The sequence below is a fragment of the Falco rusticolus genome, chromosome 4 (assembly GCF_015220075.1).
Source record: "Falco rusticolus isolate bFalRus1 chromosome 4, bFalRus1.pri, whole genome shotgun sequence".
Lineage (NCBI taxonomy): Eukaryota > Metazoa > Chordata > Aves > Falconiformes > Falconidae > Falco > Falco rusticolus.
Window position 1 is genome coordinate 51,599,095 of NC_051190.1, and position 19,970 is coordinate 51,619,064.

The 19,970-nt window shown below is 58.7% G+C and overlaps 3 protein-coding genes across 4 annotated transcripts in view; 1 reads left to right on the forward strand and 2 right to left on the reverse strand.

Moving 5' to 3' along the window:
- Positions 1-2,717: 2,717 nt before the first annotated feature.
- Positions 2,718-3,773, forward strand: LOC119145918 (cathelicidin-B1-like). Its single transcript, XM_037382728.1, has 4 exons — positions 2,718-2,936; positions 3,163-3,264; positions 3,402-3,485; positions 3,645-3,773. The coding sequence occupies exons 1-4, from the start codon at positions 2,718-2,720 to the stop codon at positions 3,771-3,773; spliced, it is 534 nt and encodes a 177-aa protein (XP_037238625.1).
- Positions 3,774-5,331: 1,558 nt separating this feature from the next.
- On the reverse strand, positions 5,332-7,447 carry LOC119147766 (cathelicidin-2-like). The gene is made up of 4 exons (XM_037387166.1): positions 7,255-7,447; positions 6,314-6,421; positions 6,136-6,219; positions 5,332-5,475 (listed from the first exon to the last, which is right to left on the reverse strand). Exons 1-4 carry the CDS (start codon positions 7,426-7,428, stop codon positions 5,365-5,367), a joined length of 477 nt encoding a protein of 158 aa, XP_037243063.1. The 5' UTR covers positions 7,429-7,447; the 3' UTR covers positions 5,332-5,364.
- Positions 7,448-9,293: 1,846 nt separating this feature from the next.
- Positions 9,294-19,970, reverse strand: part of KLHL18 (kelch like family member 18) — a 29,219-nt gene continuing 18,542 nt past the window's right edge. The window contains exons 5-10 of one of the 2 annotated variants that reach the window (XM_037385101.1): positions 18,709-18,869; positions 18,279-18,415; positions 16,922-17,144; positions 14,571-14,675; positions 14,128-14,239; positions 9,294-12,450 (exon numbers count right to left, since the gene is read on the reverse strand). In XM_037385101.1, coding sequence (XP_037240998.1) covers positions 12,064-12,450; positions 14,128-14,239; positions 14,571-14,675; positions 16,922-17,144; positions 18,279-18,415; positions 18,709-18,869 — 1,125 coding nt within the window. In that variant the 3' untranslated portion in view covers positions 9,294-12,063. Of the gene's footprint in view, positions 12,451-14,127; positions 14,240-14,570; positions 14,676-16,921; positions 17,160-18,278; positions 18,416-18,708; positions 18,870-19,970 lie in introns of both variants that reach the window. The other variant, XM_037385100.1, reaches the window with a different exon arrangement.

Below are 19,970 nucleotides of genomic sequence, written 5' to 3' on the forward strand. Positions count from 1 at the left end.
GTGATGGTGCCAAAGGCTCCACTAAGGTCCAGGCGGGCAGCACCCACAGCCTGTCCCTCATCCACTGAGCGGGTCACCTTGTCGTGGACCGAGATCGGGTCGGTCGAGCGGGACCTGCCTTTCATGAATCCCCGCTGGCTGGGCCTGACCGCCTGGTCGTGCTGGATGTGTCACGTGGTGGCACTCGGGGCCTGGCCCGGCACTGAGGTCAGGCTGAGAGTCTGTAGTTCCCCAGATCCTCCTTCCTGCAGGTGAGGTGGGTGTCACGTTGGGTGACCCCCAGTCACTGGGGACCCCTCATGAGCCAGAGCTGCTGCGAGACGATGGGCAGTGGCTCGGTGAGTGCTGCTGCCAGCCCCTCGGTGCCCTGGGGGGTTCCACCTGGCCCCACACTCTGCTGTGTGTCAGTGCTGGGGCGGGTCACCAACCATTCCCTCTTGGATTGTGGGGGCTTCATTCTGCTCCCCATCCCCATCTCCTAGCTCAGGGGCTGGGTACCCCGAGAACAGCTGCTCTGAGTATTAACGCGTGAGGCAAAGGAGGCGTTAAAGCCACTCAGTCTTTTTCTCACCCTCAGTCACGATGTTCCCCCCAGTACCCGATGAAGGATGGAGGCTCTCCTCCACCCTCCTTTTGTTGCCAACATATTTGTAGCAGCATTTTTTATTGTGTTTTACGGCAGTAGCCAGGTTAAGTTCTAGTTGGACTTTGGCCCTTCTGGGTTTGTCCCTGCACAACCCCAGGACACCGGTGCAGCCCTGCCGAGCTGCCTGCCCCTTCCTCCAAAGCTCATAAACTCTCTTTTTCCACTGAGTTCCACCCAAAGCTCTCTGCTCAGCCAGGCTGCTCTTCCCCACTGGCTCGTCTTTTGGCACATGAGGACGACCTGGTTCTGCATTTGAAGATGTCCTTCCTGAAGACCACGCAGCCTCCCCGCCCCCCTTGGCCCGTCAGGATTGCCAGCCAGGTGCTGCCAGCCAGGCTCCCCCGCAGCCCACCGTGCCCTCCAGGAGCCCAAGGTGGCTGTGCTGCTGCCCCCTCCTCTGAGAATCAAACACTCCATCATTTCGAGGTCACTGTGCCCAGGATGGCCCCAACCATCACATCTCCCATAAGTCCTCCTCTGCTCACAAACATGTCCCGTGGGGCACTTTCCCTGGCTGGCGTTGGGAAGGTCTCTTCCACGCATTGCAGGGTCCTCCTGGGCTCTGTCTTCCCTGCAGTGCTGTATTTCCAGCAGATAGCAGGGAAGTTGAAGCCCCCCATGAGGACAAGGGCTGGCAATGGTGACACTCCTCCCAGCTGGTGTGGAGCATTTCATCTGCCTCTTCGTCCTGGCTGCTGGTCTGTAACAGACTCCCACCAGGACATCTGCCCTGCTGGCCCTCCCGTTCCGACCCACAGACACAACCCGACGGGCACCCTTGGTGAGCTCTAGGGATGCAAAACACTCCCAAGGCACCGGGCTACTGCGGTGATGCTCCCCCCTGGCCTGTCCCTTCGGAAGGGCTGGTAGCCACCCAGTGCAGCACTCAGTTGTGCTGGTCATCCCACTGTGATTCCATGATGGCAGCTAGTTTTCCAGCTGCACAATGGCTTCCAGCTCCTCCTGTTTGCTGCCCATGCTGTGGCCATTACCCAGAATCACAGAATCGCAGCCTGGCCGGGGCTGGAAGGGCCCCCTGGAGCCCCCCCAGCCCACCCCCCTGCTGAAGCAGCTCTCCCAGGGCAGGCTGCACAGAGCCACGTCCCGGCGGGTTGGGATGGCTCCAGAGAAGGAGACCCCACAGCCTCTCCGGGCAGCCTGTGCCAGCGCCCGGCACCCTCCGGGGAAAGAAGTTTGTCCCCGGGTTCCGCAGGAGCTGCCTGTGGTGCAGCCTGTGCCCGCTGCCCCTTGTCCTGCCGCTGGGCACCCCTGGCAGGAGCCTGGCCCCGTCCTCCTGCCACCGCCCTGGAGGCGCCTGTGGGCATCGATAAGGGCCCCCGAGCCTGCTCCTCTCCAGGCTGAACAGTCTGCTCCTCTCCAGGCAGGATCCCCTCCCTTGACCTGATGGCCACACTGCTCACGCACCCCGGGGTCCCATGGGCGTTCCTGGCCCCCCAGGCACTGGTAGCAGCCCTTCAGCTGGGTACTGATCCCGCCACCTGTTTGGGGGTGGGGCCGAAGCCCTAATTCCTGCGTAGTGTTTTCAAGTCCTTCCATGGTTTGAGACACATCAGTCACCCTTGTGTCCTTGCCACAGCGTGGGTCGCCATCCCCTACCCGCACCGAGGTGGCAGACCGAGGGATGTCGCTAGCACAGCATCCCTCCAACACCAGCGTGCTGCCCCCAGGCTTGTCTCTAGTGGCACCTTGACATCACACCTGTCCTCGCTGTCACCCTCCCCGGGCACAAAGTGCCCTCCTGCGGGGACCACCATGGCAGGGGGACCCCAAACCCTGTGACCTCTCTGCTGAGCACCAGTGGCTGGCAGCCCCTGTCCCTAGGGCTGGGACAGTGGGATGGGCTTGGCTCCTGGCCAGATTCAGCCCACTGGGAATTTCCCAGTGGCAGAGGGGGAAGCGTCCGCCCGCGGTACCACCCATGCTGGCGGTGGCGGCACATCCCAGGCAGCTGCCATAAAGGGGCTGCCCAGCACGGCGGGTGGCAGTGGGCAGGATGAGGCCGTGCCAAGCGGTGCCGCTGCTATTGCTGCTGGGGCTGGCCAGAGCCACCATGCCAGGGCCAGAGGGATCCACGGTGGGGCTGGAGGGATCCACGCGAAGGCCGGAGGGATCCACGCTGGGGCTGGATGGATCCATCCTGCCATCCGCACCGGGGCTCTGGGCTGTGAGCTACGAGGACGCCGTCTCGGCAGCCGTGGAGCTGCTCAACACAAGGCCTGTCAGTCCCTATGTCCTGCGGCTGCGGGACACCCAGCCCCGGCCTGGCTGGGTGGGTGCTGAGCTCCTCCATGCCGGGAGGTGCCCTGAGTGTGGGTGGTGCAGGAACTGGCCCTTCTCTGGGCTATATCTGGCCCATTCTGGGGCTGGGCCCCACCCAAGTTGGGGCTGAACCTGGTTGATCTCCAGGCTGGATGTGGCCCCTCTCTGGGCTGATCCAGCCCATGGTGGGGGCAGCGGTGCCGTGGGTCCCTGACAGGTCCTGTCCCCTCTCCCAGGCCGCGGACCTGCAGCACCAGCAGGAGCTGAGCTTCACCGTGGAGGAGACCTCGTGCCGTGCACCGCTGGCGGTGACCACCTGCCAGGGCCGCTGGCCCAGGGTGAGTGGCCGGCAGTGACCACCTGCCGCATGCCACTGGCGCGGAACTGGGGAGTGGCTGATGGGGAAACTGAGGCACGAGGGGGTTCAGGCTCCCCTCGGCCTCACCTCCCCCACGCCCCCCCTGCCTCTCCGCAGGCAGTGGCTTGGTGCCGGGGCAGTGTCTTCCTGGAGCTGCGGCAGCCCACGGCGGAGCTCTCCTGCGAGCGGGTGCCCCGCACGGTAAGAAGGTGCCGGACATGGCACCGTCACCTCTGGCATCGCCACTGGCATCGCCACCAGCTCCCTGCCCTGGCTGCAGTGGGGCACATCCCCAGGGGGGTCACACAGGCTCCCCCGCATCCCCCCGAGGTCCCACGCTGCTGTTTCTCCTCCTCCCAGTTCGGCCGCCTCCAGACATCGAGGCTCGCGGGGTTTTTTGCCAGGATCAAGGAGCGTTTCAGGGGTTTCTTCCAGTGCAGCAGGATCTGGATCCGCGACAAGCTCAACCTCAAGCAGCCCCAAGCCTGAGCGGGGCTGTACGGGTGCCCCCCACCCCTGCCCCTCGCCCGGGCATCCCGCTTCCAATAAATGTCCCTGCAACATGCCCGGTGGCACCCTGGTCTCTGCTGGGGGGAGTGGGGATGGTCCCCATGGGGCCCCACAGTCCCCCCAAGGGGCTCTGAGGGCTGGGGACCCATCGTGAGTGGGGCTGTGTCCCCGAGGGGAACAGACATGTCACCATCTGCAGATGGGACGCACTCAGGCCCCCCCCAACCTGTCCCCCTCCTGTCCTCCCCCCTAAAATTCCACTCCGTGGGCTGTTTGCAGAGGGGAGGAGCAGAGCCCCAGGGCGGGGGGATAAAAGGGGACACAGGGATGGCCATGGGAACAAGGATGCTGAGCTCCTGGGTGCTGGTGCTGGCAGTGCCCTCTCGGCCCCCCTCACTACACCTTCAGCCAGCACCCTGAGGTGCCTTCAGGCTGCTCAGCACTGACCCTGAGCTCACCCCGGTGAGTGCCACAGCCTGGGGACACCACCGGATCCCCCGGCATACCCATGGGGACACCAGAACCTCTGCATGGGGAGGGGTTTAGGGGTGCAGGGGGGATGCTTCCTCCCTGGGCTGGTGCTGGGCACCCGGTGATGGGTGCCATCTTGCCCTGGTGGGTGCCATCACCCTGTCCCCGTCCCCATCCCCATCGGTTCCCTGTGGCATCTCAACTTCTCCATCATGCCCACCCTGACTCCTGAGGGTTCAAGGAGGACAGAGTGAGACACCTCGGGGGGCAGGGGGTCCCCAGGAGCCTGTACCAGCTGTGGGGTCCCCACAGGGGTGCATGTGGGGCATGGGCCCATGGGACCGTTGGGATATTGCAGGGTTGGAGGGGACAGGGGGGACAGGGGAGACATCTCCAGGGTCCCATGGGACCACTGGAGCTGCGGCTGCAGCTGTGACCCCAGGCTGGCCACTCTTGGGGTGCAGGGGGCCCTGTGTCCCCATGCCCCAATGTCCCCACTCTGATCTGCTGGTGACAGCGCCGGTGGCACAGCAGAGGCCAGTGCCTGGACCCCCCCTGAGCAGGGGACTGTCACAGGGGGGTCCCTCGGAAGCTGACCCCCTCCCAAGGCCCTTCTTTTACAGCTCCTTCCCTCCCTGCCTCCCCGCTGCCATTGCTTCTGGTTTTGTGGGGGGACAAAGGGCAGTGGGGACAATGATGCCATGGGGACGATGACACCATGGGGGGGATGATGCCGTGGGAGGGATGATGTCATGGGGGGGATGACACCATGGGGGGTATCATGCCACCATGGAGGGGATGATGCCACCACAGAGGGGATGATGACACTAAGGGGGGGATGAAGATGCTGTGAGGAGGATGATGCCATGGGGATGATGATGCCATGGGGAGGATGATGCTGTGGGGAGGATGGTGCCATGGGGGGGATGTAGGGTGGGACGTGTGTGGCTCCAGGCCAAGCCATTTACCCCCAGGTGAGGACCGCGCGTGGGGCTGGTGTGGGGAGAGGAGCCCTGTGTGCCTCAGTTTCCCCGTGCCGCGCGCGGGAGGCAGTGAGGAGCCCGGCTCATGCAGCGGCCGCAGTGGCCCCTTTATTGGGTCAGCCCAGGCGGATGCTGCCCCTGGCGCGGACGTCGAAGCTGATCCGGGGCCGAAAGTGCCGGATCCTGCTCAGGAAGCGCCCAAAGCGGCCCCGCTGGATGAGCACCGGCTGCCGAGGGGACAGCGGGGTCACTGGGGTCAGGGGGGCTCCCTGGCACCCAGCACCCCACCTGTGGGCCCCGCACCTGGGACCCTGCACCCAGCACCCAGCACCCTGCACTCAGGTCGCCTCACCCAGCACCCAGCACCCCACACGTGGGACATGGTACCCAAAATCCTGTACCCAGGACCCTACTCACATGTCTGCACTCAGGACCCTGCTCAGCACCCTGCACCCAGCACCCTGCACCCAGGTCCCCACACCCAGGACCCTGCCCAGGACCCCGCACCCATCACCCCACACCTGGCACCTGAGATCCTGTGCCCAGCACCTGGCACCCTGCACACCCCACCATCAGGACCCTGCACCCAAGATTCACACCCCGCACCCCACCTAGGATCCACACCCAGCACCCCACACCCATGTCCCCACACCCAGCACCCTGCCCAGGACCCAGCACCCGGCACCCAGCACCCTGCGGGTGCCCCAGGACCCCCTATCCCACCCTCCACCACCCGCGGGCTGGAGCCATTGGGGTGGTGTCTCTTTTGGGGACAGCGGACCCTGAGCTGTGGGGCAGGAGGAAGGACACCAAGACCCAATGCCCCACCCATGGGTGCCCCCATCCGGGTCAGTGGGTGCGGGGGTGGGTGCTGGCCCCCCACTCACGTTGGAGGAGGCATCGCTGCAGCGCAGGTCGATCTCAGGGGAGCTCTGCAGGAACTGCACCGGCCCCGAGCACTCCTTGATGACCTGGAAGAGGGGACACCCAGAGTCACCCCAGGGACACCAGTGAGGACCCCCAGGACCCCCCGGTGGGTGTTCCCATCCCCATCCCCATCCTGACCCCATGCTCCTTGAAGTCGCAGTCGTCGGGGTTCACCCGGGTGCCGGCGGTGCACTCCGTCTCCATTATGGTGAAGTTGAGCCCCCGCAGCACACTCAGCTCGACCCCCTGCAGGGACACGAGTGGGTGGGGGGCACGGGTGGGTGGGAGTTGGGAGTGGGGGAGATGACGTGGGGGTGGCACTCCGAGGGGTGAGCCTGGGGTCAGTGCTGAGCAGTGAGGGTGGGGGATCAGGAGTGTGGGGATCATGGGTGGGGAACACGAGTGAGTGGGAGGCACGAGTGGGTGGGTGGGACGAGTGGGTGGGGGGCACAAGTGGGGAAGATCATGGGTGGGTGGTACTTACCCGGGCGGGCTCAGGGTTGGCGCTGTGCAGTTTGGGTGGGAGATCAGGAGTATGGGGATCATGGGGGGGGTGGTCTCCAGTGGGGGGTGGATCACAAGTGGGGGGGTCAAGATTCAGGGGGATCATGCATGGGGGGTCACTCCCTGGGGGGGGCTTGGTGGCTGGCACTGAGCAGCCGAAGTAAGGGATCAAAAGTGGGGTATCACAACGCGGGGGTCACAAGTGGGGGGAGAACATGAGTGGGCCGTCATGAAGGGGGGTGGTCACAACTGGTGACACTCAATGGGGCAGGCTTGGGGTCAGCACTGAGCAGTTGGGGTGGGAGGTCAGGAGTGAGGGGATCGTGGGGGGTGGGTCACGACTCACCAGGGTGGGCTTGGGTTTGGCGCTGAGCAGCCTGAGTCGGGGGGTCACGAGTGGGTTGGGGGGGTCATGCGTTGTGGTGACACTCACTGGGGTGGGCTTGGTGGGTGGCACTGAGCAGCCTGAGTCCAGGTATCGTGAGTGGGGGACCACAAGTGGGGGTCCATGAGCGGGGTGGTGGTCACAAGTGTGGGGGGTCACGAGTGGGGGGTCACGAACGGGTGACACTCACCGGGGCGGGCTCGGGGTCGGCGCTGAGCAGCCTGAAGACGTTCTGCACCTCGGGGCGCTGGTTGTAGGAGTCAACAGCCTGAGCCAGCGCCTGGGTGTAGGCCAGGGGGGACGGGGCCGGGAGGGCACAGGCCCCCCCCAGCACCACCAGCACCAGCACCCAGGAGCTCAGCATCCTTGTCCCCACGGCTACCCCTGTGTCCCTTTTTATCCTCTGCCCCCGGCAGTTGGGGAACCCGCCCCGGGGCTCCGCTCCTCCCCTCTGCAAACAGCCCATGGAGTGGAGATTTTTTCTTTGGGGTGGGGGAACACAGGTTGGGGGGGGCCCTGAGCATGTTCCACCTGCAGATGGTGACACGTCTGGTCCCCCTCGGGGACACGGCCCTGCTCCCCAGGTGTCCCCAGCCCTTGCAGCCCTTTGGGTGGGCATGGAGGGGCTGTGGGCCCCCCGTGGGGACCATCCCCACTCCCCCCCGGCAGGGACCCACAGAGATCGGGGTGCATTGCCTGTGGCGGGTTGGTGCCCCCTGGGCTTGTGCAACCCCTGGCTTGCCCCATCCCTGTTGCCCAACACTGGGGGGGGCTCCCCAGCCCCCCAGTTTGTCACTCCCCCCCGACAGATGCACACATACAACCCCAAAATATCTTTATTCCAGCTCCGCTGGGGACAAGGGGTGGCGGGGTGTCCCTGGGAGGGACTTGCCGATGGGGGTCCGAGGACGTGGGGGTGGCCGCAAGGATGATGATGATGATGATGGCTGACCCGGGTTGGTGCTGAAGACTCGCGGAGTGCCAGGGGAGTGGGGCTGGGTGCTGCCACCGGGCTGCTAATAGGAGAAATAAGGGTGGGCTTCACCTGCCACCAAAGAACATCCCCAAAGTGTTGAGGGGGGGGACACAACCCCAGTGCTGGGGTCTCACCGGCTCCCGGCTGCACTCCACCATCGACAGCGGCACGTCGGGCAGGAAGGCGAAGACAGAGACCTGGGCCGTGCATCGCTGTACCTGGGGGACATATGAACCCTGAGCACCTTGGGGACACCTCTCTGCCCCCTCCGTGGTTTGGGGGGGTCCCGGTCCCACACTCACCCTGCCCGGGCGGGCTTGGCAGCCGGCACCGCGCTGCTCAGGGAGGTTTTTGGGGCAGGCAGGCTGTCGGGCGGTGAAGTTGATGCTGAAATGGGTGCCCCAGTCAAACGTCTGCCGGGAGAAAAAAGATGGAGTGGTCGGTGGCTTCCCAGCGCCGGCGGGGAAAGGGGTCCCCACCAGGGTGGGTGCCCAAGCTGGGGGCACCCAGTTGCACCCACCGCACCGCCCAGTCCTACCGTCCTGGTGACTCCCAGCAGCTTGAGCAGCCTCAGCTCCTGCCCGTGGGTCTCCAGCACCGAACGAGCCAGGTCGCGGGGAGCCGGCAGCCCCAGGGGGACCGCGGCACCCACCGCCAGCAGCATGGCTCCCAGCACCAGCGCCATGTGGCCGTGGGAAGCCTTGGGACGGCTCGGGAACCAGCTCCGGCTTGGGAACCAGCTCCGGCTCGGGAACCAGCTCCGGCTCGGCTCGGGGCCCCCAGCTCGGCCAGCTTCGCCTCCAGGATAAACAGCGGCCCCACCACCATGGGGAGGGGATCGGTTTGCCCGTGTTTTCCTTGGCACGGCGCCGTGGCAGGCGCTTGCCTGGACCTGGCGGAGATGGTGGTGATGCTGGAGGCTCGGTGAGGCTGAGATCCCCCTCAGTGGCCCCTTCCCTTCGTCTGCTCCCAATTTCAGGGCAAGATGGTACAACTTATGCCCCTGGGATCCATCCAGCCACGCTCGACGTCCCGCAAGAACATTCTCCCAGCTCCCACGGAGAGAAAAAACAGGAGCCCCCTGCCCTCTCCCTTTTCTTTACAGTTTTGTTTTGTTTTTTAAATCCTCTCTCTCTGCTCAGAGCTCAGACTGAGCTGACCCCTGTGCCCAGACAGAGATCATGCCATCTCACCCAGAACAACCCCCCCCCCCCCGACCTCACCCAAAGACACCGCACCAGCTGGCCAGGGAAGACATTTCTCTTGGCTTTAATATAAAAAGGGTTAAGTGGCAGTAAAAGTGCCCTTTCGGGGTGGGGACATGGTGGGGTGTTTGCAGGGGGAAACAGCACAGCAGGTTCGAGGGCCGTGGCAGGGAGTGCAGCGTGGTTTGCAGACACATAAACATGCTGGCATGATGAGGATCCTTAATGCATTTTGCAAAATTTTGGGGGTTTCCTTGAATTTGAGGACACAGGGATTTACTGAGGGTTGCACAGAGTGGCTTACACTCTCCCAGTTTAAATTTCCTGGATGACCAGGGCTTCTTTCCCCAAAATTCAGGATTTTTCTGTTCCCTTACAAACACCAGCATTTTGGGGCCCGGGACAGAGGTGCTGCAGCCTTGCTGAAGGGCCAGGAGCTCCCCTTTATCTTTGGTTCCTCCACAACAGAAAAGCAAAGAAAGCCCTGTGGAACAAAACCCTGGGAGCCCAAGCAGCATGGCTGAGTGCCCTGGGACCACTGTGCTGCTGAGCATCAGCTTGGGAGCCTGTGGGTCATCAACACACCCTGGCTTTTGCAAGAAAGACTTTCTAGTGTGTTTGAGCCAATATTTGTGTTCTTAACAGACACAAAGCCCCGGCTGGGAGATGCTGGGAAGGAGAAGGGATGGGAGATGGGACAAACAGCATGCCAGGAGAGCAGCCCCACGCTTCTCAAAGCCTCCTCTGCACACGGCGACCATCAGGACGTGTCCTGGGGAAGAGAAGATGCTGTGGGGAGGGAGATGAGGCAGGTCCACAAGAGCATGAGCTACACGACTCCCTGCAGCAGCACTCGATGCTGGGGAACACTGGCAGAGAGACAGGAACACCGTGTGGTCCTGCCCCGCGAGGCCAGAGGCTGCCCCTTCTGCAAAGCCCACACTGCCGCGCCGGCTCAGTTATTCCTGCAATTTACAGCCCAAAAAAGAGACTTAATTGTAATCCCAGTATTTGTGGGTGGTTGGCTATTTTTTTTCCTTTTTATAGAGTCTTAGCAGCATGGAACCCCCAAATAAATTCCCCCTCCAGTGAACTCAGCAGCTGATGTACATGGAGGAAATAAGATATATACTGACAAATCACATTTATAGCCAGATATACTCATTATATATACCTAAAATATACATAGTACCTGAATATATAGACATCCACATATACAGCCAAAGTTAAAATCCCAAATGACACTGGGAGTCAGGTTACAAACAAGTTTGGGGGGGTCCGGATTTATGGGCTGGGATGAACATCCATCTCTTCCCAGTTCAGAGCCAGGCAGGGGACAGGAGAGACAGGCTCCAAGCCCCCCGAAACACTGGGACTGGGCAGGGCAGGGGGTGAGATCCCCATCCCTTTGCTGCTGCTGGCAGGATTAGTGTTGAGTTTGTCCTGCTGGAGCAGGTGGGGGAGCAGCAGCCTGTCCCCACCTGCCCACCGTTGGGTTTCGTACTCGGGCAAGAGAAGCGCTGATGCAGGCAAGGAGTGCCCAGGCAGGGAGCTGCCGTGCTGCTTCACGCCAGGCAGCGGCTCCGGCCCTGCTGCAGGAAGTTTCCTGGCACAAAACCTACCGCAAAGACCTTTCGCAGCAAAGCAAACCAGGAAAGACCAAGGGTGTGGATCTGGCCCATGCCACAGCTGCACCAGCCCCACCAACGTGCGATATGCCGCCGGCCCTTTGCAGAGGTGCTCACCCTGCGTCCCTATGGGGGATTTCCCTGCCCGAAGCGGCCCCTCTTGGGCAGCTGTCCCTCTGCCCCCACCCAGGGACCGCAGCTCCTCGTGCAAGCACAGCGCTTGGTCTGCCCGAGCTGACAAATTCAACACCTATTTTTTTGCCCCTCCTGAAAGATCCTAGCCCCCTCTGCTCCAGCTGCCTCCTAAACATCAACTTTGAAAATATCTCAGTATTTAATTTAAGGGACATCTTCATAACTAACATCTTGGCCTATTTCCCATTTTGAAATCCTAAGACTGTTGCTTAGTGTCATTTAACGTTCAGCCTTCCCCTCCAAAGCTTGCTAAAACGATTCAATGGTTTAACCGACCAGATCTCCTCTTCCTAGTTTCTCCATCATGCGGCTCTTGTGGAGAAGTTTTCCCCATCGAGCTGAAGAAAGCACAGCTCTGCTTTGAGAAGCCAGTGATGTCTTGTGTAAGCAGCACCTTAAAACGCAGAGCCTGAATGGGGTCTGAGAACTGATGTCGGTGGGTTTTTTGTTTCAATACGCCAGGTGAGAGCCACCCATGGCCAGCAGCAAGCCTCCACGACACCCAAACATCGCTGCTGACCGAGCCCTGGGGGTATTGGGGTAATTTTGCTGCTGACAGAAGATGCAGCTGTATTTCCAAAGTCATTACAGCAGCCGGTTTTATGTCGCAATTCAGCCTGCCCTCCTCCCCCAGCCTACAACAGCACTTCCCCAAGGTGCAGCGGAAAGCAGACGGCAGGGCTGTTTGGAAAACCAACAGCCAGTGGAGGGATTCGCTTGGCCTTGGCTCGGAGCTGTGGCTAACGGGTGGCAGAGGGAGGCGAGCAGGTCTGTAGATGCACCATATTTCAAAACGTTTGATCTTTTGGGAGCCTCAGCCCAAGAAGGCAAGGGTGGGGATTGTTTTGTCAAGTTGTCTGTGCATGTGTGTTTGTGAATGACACTTGAGCACCCAGAAACACACCTCTGCGGGTATCACAGCACAGAACACTCTTCAACCCTCTCCCTGTACTGTCCTTGAAAAGACACTCCCCGCCCCCCCGACCGCTTCCTTCTCAGATGGTCAGGAGAGGTATGCAGCCCACGCCAACCCCGCCCTCGTGGCACACCATTGGGGCCATGAACGTCCAGCGGTTTGTCTCCGGGTCGTACATTTCTACTGAGCTGAGGTTGGACTGTCCATCGTAACCCCCCACTGCATAGAGACGGCCACAGTTTGCAACGAGGGAGACGCGGCTCCTCCGGGTGTTCATGGGGACGATCAGGTACCACTGATCCGCCATGGAACTGTACACTTCAGCGATGCTGAGGAAGCCCGACCCGTCGTACCCTCCGCAGACAAACATCTTGCTGCCCAGCGAGGCGGCTCCATGGCGGCAGCGCTTGTTGAGCATGCTGGCCACCGGGTGCCAGGTGGCCGTGTGATGGTTGTAGTACTCTACCTGCAGTGACAGAGAGCACACGGTGTTAGGGACCCTTGCTCGGGACCTACCGTGGGGCACGGATCACACAGAATGTTTCAACATGCAAGTGCAAGCTGGCCAGGGAATGCGGGCTTTGTGTCTCAGCTTCACACATTCAGATTTTGTATTGTTATTAAGCTTTTCTAACATCCTGGATCCCACCAGCCACTGCATTTCACCTTGCTCCCTCTGACAGCCCAGTGACTCACCGTCAAGCTGGAGTGGACAAATTTGGGGAAAGAGACTGCTCTCCCCACCCGATATGCTTCAGAGACCATGGCAAATGCAGCTTTGAAAACGCTCCCTCTACCTCTTGCCCCTTTCATCACCTTCTGCGTGGTGTTTTAAATGGGTATCTGAGCCTCAGCACCAAAAGGATCGAACACCCTTCACTTAAAAGTTCAATTGCCACAGGATTCTGTCTTCATTCTAATGTATTAATTTTCCTCACGCACACATGATGCCCCAAGGCAGAACCAGCCAAAGCTCTCTCAGACCCAAGAGATGCACGTCTAAGCTGTCCTTAGCAATTCCCTAAGTGTCCCCTAACCTTACGTGAGGCTCCTCACTCTGCCCAGGCATCAGATTTAAGCTGTAACAGTTCACACTTTCTAGTTTCTCATGTCAGGCAACCACTGCTCCTGATGCAGTTCAAGCCTACATCTTGCACCCGTGGCAAAGGGCAGGATTTTCCCCCCTTCCTCTGCACAGTAACCTCTGCCACTTTTGGAAAAGGCTGGCATTCTCCTGTCGGTAGGTTTGTAGATGGGTTATCTGGCACCTCGGCAGGGGTGGCGGGGAGCAGTAAAAAAAAAATACAACCAGCCACCATTTTGCATCCCTTGCATTTCTGGAGAGACCATTAGATGGACCCCTTCTGCAAGGGCTCCAGCACTGCTCCAAACTTGGCACGCTCAGGAATGTGCTTGGAGAAGCAGATTTGTAGTTCTTGGCTCTGGGGTACTTCAGGCTGCAGACAACAGCCTGCCCCAATCTGCTGAGCAAGGCAGAAATAGTTCTCACTGCTCCCAGCAAACCCTTTACTACAAATTTCTGAGAGCTGAGTGTTAGCAGCAGACCCAGCTCAGATACAGCTCCCCACATTTCCACTCCTGAGGAGATGAATGAGTCTTTTCTGTTCCACATCAGGTTTTTCTTTAGAGAACAGGCAAACTGAAACACAGGTGGAAGAAGGCAAGCTGGCCTCGTACCAACTCCTCCTGCTATGAAGCTTGTTTCAAAGATAATCTGCTTCTAAAGCTGAAGCCATGGAAAAGGCACAGAAAGCAGAGGGAAAAGCCTGACATCTGGGATACTTCAGAGCTCAAAAAGGGACAGGGGTGCAACGATAAAATTATTTAGAAAGTGAAGGAAACTGGGAGACAACAAAATGCACTAGCTCAATCCTTTTGGCACTGGGGAACAAGAGCAGCACTTCCAGCCCAGTTCCCAGTGGGTACCTGGCTAGCTCATTTCTTCCCGAGCAAGAAGGAGGGTCCTGGAAATGACAGAATTTGGTCGTGCAAACACTTACGGCACTTTGGGTGCACAGGGAAAGGGCACAGAGCCTTCCCAGCCCCAGCCCGACCCTTTGGCTACCAGCAGTAGACTTATTTCTGTGCCAGGCTTGCAGGAACCCGCACCCTGCAGACTTACGCTGTTGAAGATCTGCAGGCCGTCGTGCCCTCCCGACACGTAGATTCGGCCCTCGAAGACTGTGACGCCAGCAGCGCTGCGGTTGGAGCTCATGGGGGTCACCACTGTCCACCTTGCCAGGAAAGGGGAGAGGTTAGCAAGGGTTCTGCTGGTACAGCACACACCCCCCCCCCCCCCCCCATTATTCAACTGTATCTCATTTTCTAGCACTGGGTGCCCGTAGCCCTCCCTTCACCGCCTGTTTTATTTAAATCATGGTTCCATTTGCTTGCATCCAGGCAAACTCCTGCAGAGACAGATGCTGCTCCACTGTCAAGATACAAACGCTTTTCTGCATCGTTCACCATGTTCCTTTTACAGCCTGGACACCTGGCAGTGCCACAGCAAGGCACTACTCTAGCAGCAAACAGAGGGATAATCCATAGGGCATGAAGAGCTCTTACTTGTTTGTTTCTGGAGAATAGGACTCCACAGAGTTGAGGGACGAGTTTCCGTCGTATCCACCGCATACATAGATCTGACCATCCAGCACCACTGTTCCCATTGCACTGTAACAAAAGCAGGACCCCCTGAGACAGCCGCAGGTGCTGCCACATGTCACACGGTACATCTGCACACCCTGCCTTGCCTGCTGCCTGCCATCGCCTCCCTCCACCCCACCCAGCCCCCTCCTTTTTCCCGGCTTCACCTCCAGGCTGCTCAACCGCTCAATCCCACCCAAGCTCTGAGCCTCACAGGTCACCAGCGACGCTTGTGGCACAAGCACACCCCGTTTTCCTGATCAAAGGAACTAAACAAAAAACACAGGGAGAGATTCTGACCCAGATCATGGGTGAAAATCCCAGCAATTCTGGCTTCCCATGAAGGGCTTCCCCACTGCTGCTGGTCAGAGATAACACTGGTGATGGACATTGCTCCACAGGCTCAGGAGATGCGTTAACTGCCGTCAAACGTGAGGCTTGTTAAACCAAGGTGCCTGACCCTGTCATTGCACCTTGTAAGCCACATATTTGACTCAAAAAGGCTATCAAGTGAGATGCTTCAGACAAAAGGCTTGAATCCCACCTTGAAAGTGTAGTCAAAGCTTCTCATAAAAGCTTGGCAACATGATCCTCAGCGGTAAAACCCCAGCACCACAGCTGGAGCTGACCAGATTGTGCAATAACTGACATCTTCCCCTGCACAAGAGCATCCAACACCTGTTCTGCCTGGCTTCAGGGCAGAACAACCCCATCCTGGAAAAGCAGCTGCCTCTCACTGTGGGAAAAGCTCCCAGGAACCTCACTGCTATGGAAAACCTGAGTTATTCTGCTACAAATGGGAGCCTTGGGCCCAGGATTTCATGTGCTCAGCCGCTTGCAGTGTGCTCTTCCCAAGCAATCAACGTCTCAGACCACAAAAAACCCAAGCCAGACAAACCACTGCGGTAAAGATGTGCTGTGCAAAGCTTGCAGCAAAGTGAACAATTCGACAACTCTTAGTGACCGGGTGCGAGTGCAGAGAACTGCAGCAGAAACCCTGGATGCCAGGAAGATGTTTAAATGTGGAGGCAGCTACTGTGTTGCGGTGGGGAGGACAGGACGATCACACAACGTAAGAGGTGGTTTTCAAAGTAACGCAGGGTCAAGCTCCCAAACCCAACCACAAAGTGGTCTCGAGGCTGGTCGGGAACCACGCAGCTCTGTTCATCAAGCACAGACACCTTCTGCTTAGACGTCAACTTAACTCCCTAAATGATAAAAATACTACTCTCCTTCCCAGCTGTGCTTCTTATGCTTTCTGGTAGGGAAAGAAGATGCCAGCACTGGTCAGTGATGGTAAAATGACTTATTTGATTCCTAGCAGGACAGCAGTTTCTTACACAGTGCTCTCCAGTGCTTAACCTACCATCTAGGACCACAATATGAAGAAACAAGGCTCTGACCACCTCCTTTGGGACTCCAGTTCAAACCCTTACAGGCTTCACCAGCAGAAAATTACCACTCTTTTTAGTTTGATTTCACTCCCCAACACCACCAAAACTGTTGGAGCTGGAGCCCCTCTGCTGTGCAGCCGGGCTGGGAGCGCTGGGGCTGTTCAGCCCGGAGAAGGGAAGGCTCCTGGAGACCCTGGAGCACCTTCCAGCACCCAAAGGGGCCGGCGAGGAAGCTGGGGAGGGGCTTTTCCCAAGGGCCTGCAGCGCCAGGACAAGGGGGAACGGCTTTGCGCTGAGAGAGGGCAGATGGAGATCAGAGCTGAGGGAGAAATCCTTCCCTGTGAGGGCGGCGAGGCGCCGGCACGGGCTGCCCAGAGCAGCTGTGGGTGCCCCAGCCCTGGCAGTGCCCAAGGCCAGGCTGGACAGGGCTGGGGGAAGGGGGCCCTGCGTGTGGCAGGGGTGGGACTGGGGGGTCTACGTTCCCTTCCGACACAAACCAGTCTAGGATTCTATGAAAATCAACATCTCTGTAGCTTACAGCCCACGCTGCTCAGCTGCACTTCACTTACCAAGGTATTAACAGCTTTCCTTGTCAGTGCCGTGATGCACAGACAGAACTGTTGGGCTGCTGAGTTTTCCCCTCTTACCGGCAAGCAGTACCCAGAATCAGCATGAGTGCCCCAAAGGTGGCCAAGCAAACCCCACCTGCTTCCATACTGCTCCACTCCTCCTTCTCCTTTGCCTCCTTCCCCACACATGAACCTCTCGTTCAGCACCCACCACCACCCAATGCCTCCAGCCTTCCTACAACTTCACTTCCCCACCCCCTGCCCCCTCCTGCTTCAAAGGTCCCCTTCCCACCGAGCAAGCCACACCTACCTTCGCTTGCTGTTCATACTTTCCACTTTGGACCAGGAATCCATCTCTGGGTTGTAAACCTCCACGGTGCTCAGCCTCAGCTGGCCGTCGTAGCCGCCAATGGCATAGAGCAGTCCGTTCACCACCGCTACCCCGACTCTGCTGCGGGCTGTCGTCATCGGCTGGCACTTCTCCCAGCGGTTGGCAATGGGATCAAAGACTTCCACCACATTCAGCGAGTCACCTGCATAAAAATTTGCTACTCAAATTAAAAGGGGGAGACCTGATAAAACACCGTTCTAGCAAGCCCGCCTGTAGCGGAGGTGCACAAGGGGTTCTGTGCTGATGCCAAAGGTGGGTCTGCACAAGGACTTTGCCTGCTCTTCTCCAGGGAGACATCGGGGATCTCTCTGACACATCCTACCCCAGCCTCCCTGCTCCCACATCAAAGTCGAGTCAGAGGCATTTCCCAGCCACATCTCTACTCACCTGCAAAGTGAGCCTGCTCTGAAAAATTCACGTAAACCGCACTCCACAACGCAAAAAGATTATGGAGCATGTCAAAGGGCGCCCCTGCTCTGAACCCAACCCCAAGTCCCAGGCTGTGGAAGTGGGGCCTCACAGCCTCACAGGGGCAGCAGAGCTCTGCAGCGGCACAGCTGTTGGTGTCGCTGCTTCCCGGGATTGCAGCTTCTCTGCAGGATAAACCAGCCCTGTCCTGCGTGACCGCGGGGTGGATCCCAGCGGGATGGATCCCAGCGGGATGACTCGAAGGTGCCCGGCACGCACCCGCTAGTGAGAGCCCACGTCCCAGGTTAAGCGGGTTGTTTGAGGCTCCAGCAGACAGTTACAAGGGGCAGCGGGCACAGGCTGCACCACAGGCAGCTCCTGCGGAACCTGGGGACAAACTTCTTTCCCCGGAGGGTGCCGGGCGCTGGCACAGGCTGCCCGGAGAGGCTGTGGGGTCTCCTTCTCTGGAGCCATCCCAACCCGCCGGGACGTGGCTCTGTGCAGCCTGCCCTGGGAGAGCTGCTTCAGCAGGGGGGTGGGCTGGGGGGGCTCCAGGGGGCCCTTCCAGCCCCGGCCAGGCTGTGATCACCTAGATACCTCCAAGTTCTGCTTGTTGCGATTGGGCAAGAATACCATCTCCAAAATATCTTTAAGATATGCAAGAATACCGACCTAAATAAACCTGGCTAGACGGAATTCCTAGCTGGAAGACATTAAACTATGGGAAGAGCCACCTTGAGCATGTCAGAGGGGTCCATGTGCTGCACAGAGGAGGAGACACTGCTCAATGCTTCCCATGAGGGAAGTTCACTATCCCATCATGAAAACTACACTGCTCTCCTCTGCGGGGAGCGGATATGCAAGGTACCTGCTGAGTTAAGTCCTCCAACAGCGTAAATCAATCCTGCAATCGATGTACAGCACCGAGGACGGGTTTTGAACGCTGGGAGGTGTGGCCGGCGCTCTGGCATGAGGTGATAATCTTTTGCCTCATCAACTAGATCCCTGAAACCAAAGCCAAATAATTAGAGAGCTTGGCTGATATGATGAAATCTGACCGTCTTAAGTCAGATGCAGATTTAAGCAACTGACTTTCCCCCCACTATTTCCAGCACTTCTAGAAGGCAACATGGCCCTGCTGCCAGGTTAAAATTGAGGAGGGCGCTTTGAAATTCTCTCTTTCTGTAGACAGAGCAAAAATCCAGTCTCCAAGACTGCTAAACCACATCCCTGCTCCCTCAACCCCACTGAGGGCCACCCTCTCCTCAGTGGTTTCTAAACCCGTGTCCAAGCCTCACCTGCACTTGTGGCAGCAGCGGACCAGGTCATCCTGTTGCACGCGGTCAGTGAGAAACTGAGGCCGACAAAGGGGCAGGCGGATCTTGGACAGGAGCTCAGGTAGGAATGACTCTCTCTGGTCTCGGTCGTACCGTATCCAAGCTAACGCAGCTTCAAATACCTGCCGGAAGAGAGGCATAGGAAGTTACAATTTTGGGATTATTTTGGGTTTTTTTGCAAGTTCCTACTACTGCCAGTTGTCTGATGGAGAAGAAACCACATATTGACAATGACCTTCCCCTATCTCAGGCCACACTATTTCAGGACAGAACAGGGATGCTCCACGTTGCACCAGAAGGCTCTCCTGTTGCGTGATGCTTGGGTGGCTTGGCTTTGGCATCGCTACCTCTGCCTCCAGCTTAGTCTGCCATAATACTGATCTGTTGTCCTGTGGGATGGGATGTTTAGTACAAGTGTTTGCAGGGAGAGGAGGGAGCTGGGAAAGGTGGGACAGAATGCAAAACCTTGTTTGTTTAGTGTCAAAAATCAGGAAACCAGGGAAGAAAAGAGAAGGGTGCTGCTCTACGAAAAACCAGAGGACAGTTTCGATGAGAGGGATCCATCAGTTAACTTTGGATGCCCACACAGTAGATGTCTAGAGATGAGCTGGTCCCTCTAGGCTCCCTTCGCAGACACTGGAGAGACAGACCTCTTCAAAACACCGTTCACCCGCCGTGTTTTGGAGGACTCCAGGTTACAGACTGAGCCTGGCGACTAGTTTAATTGCAGACACGTACTTCTCGGTTAAGAGGACTCTCACAGTTAAAGCCCGAGCTAGGTTGTCCTTCCACACCCTTGTGCCTACATCCAGATGACTAAATCTGAGCCCTGTCACTGTCACCCCAGGCAGAGCTCTCACTGAGCACAGTGTCCCCAGCAGCCGCACCAACCAGGGGTCACGCTCTAAGGCCAACATTACACGCTGCAGCCTCACCTCTGTTCACAGGTTCAGCTCGGGGAGATCTTAAACCTGTATCGATCTCCCAGAAGCCACAGGAGAACCAACCGGTCACTGGGGTCATGGCCACCACCTCACAGGCCAGCTGCCCTATTACACACCTGCTTTGGGTGGTCTCTTATTGCAGCCTGTGGTGGTGGAGAAAAGTCCAGTAGTACCATGGACTAGAACAAAATTACAAAGTCGTTCTTTTGTGGAGATACGGAGTCTCCCACATCACCATTCCTGAGGCTTTAGTGCAAAAGGACTTCTGCAACAGCAGCA

Coding starts and splice junctions, on each gene's coding strand:
- LOC119145918 (XM_037382728.1), top strand. CDS start 2,718: ATGCCAGGGCCAGAGGGATCCACGGTGGGGCTGGAGGGATCCACGCGA. Junction 2,937..3,162: donor CCCAGCCCCGGCCTGGCTGG/GTGGGTGCTGAG, acceptor CCCCTCTCCCAG/GCCGCGGACCTGCAGCACCA. Junction 3,486..3,644: donor GCGAGCGGGTGCCCCGCACG/GTAAGAAGGTGC, acceptor TCCTCCTCCCAG/TTCGGCCGCCTCCAGACATC.
- LOC119147766 (XM_037387166.1), bottom strand. CDS start 7,428: ATGCTGAGCTCCTGGGTGCTGGTGCTGGTGGTGCTGGGGGGGGCCTGT. Junction 6,220..6,313: donor GCGACTTCAAGGAGCATGGG/GTCAGGATGGGG, acceptor CCCCTCTTCCAG/GTCATCAAGGAGTGCTCGGG. Junction 5,476..6,135: donor GCAGCGATGCCTCCTCCAAC/GTGAGTGGGGGG, acceptor TCCCCTCGGCAG/CCGGTGCTCATCCAGCGGGG.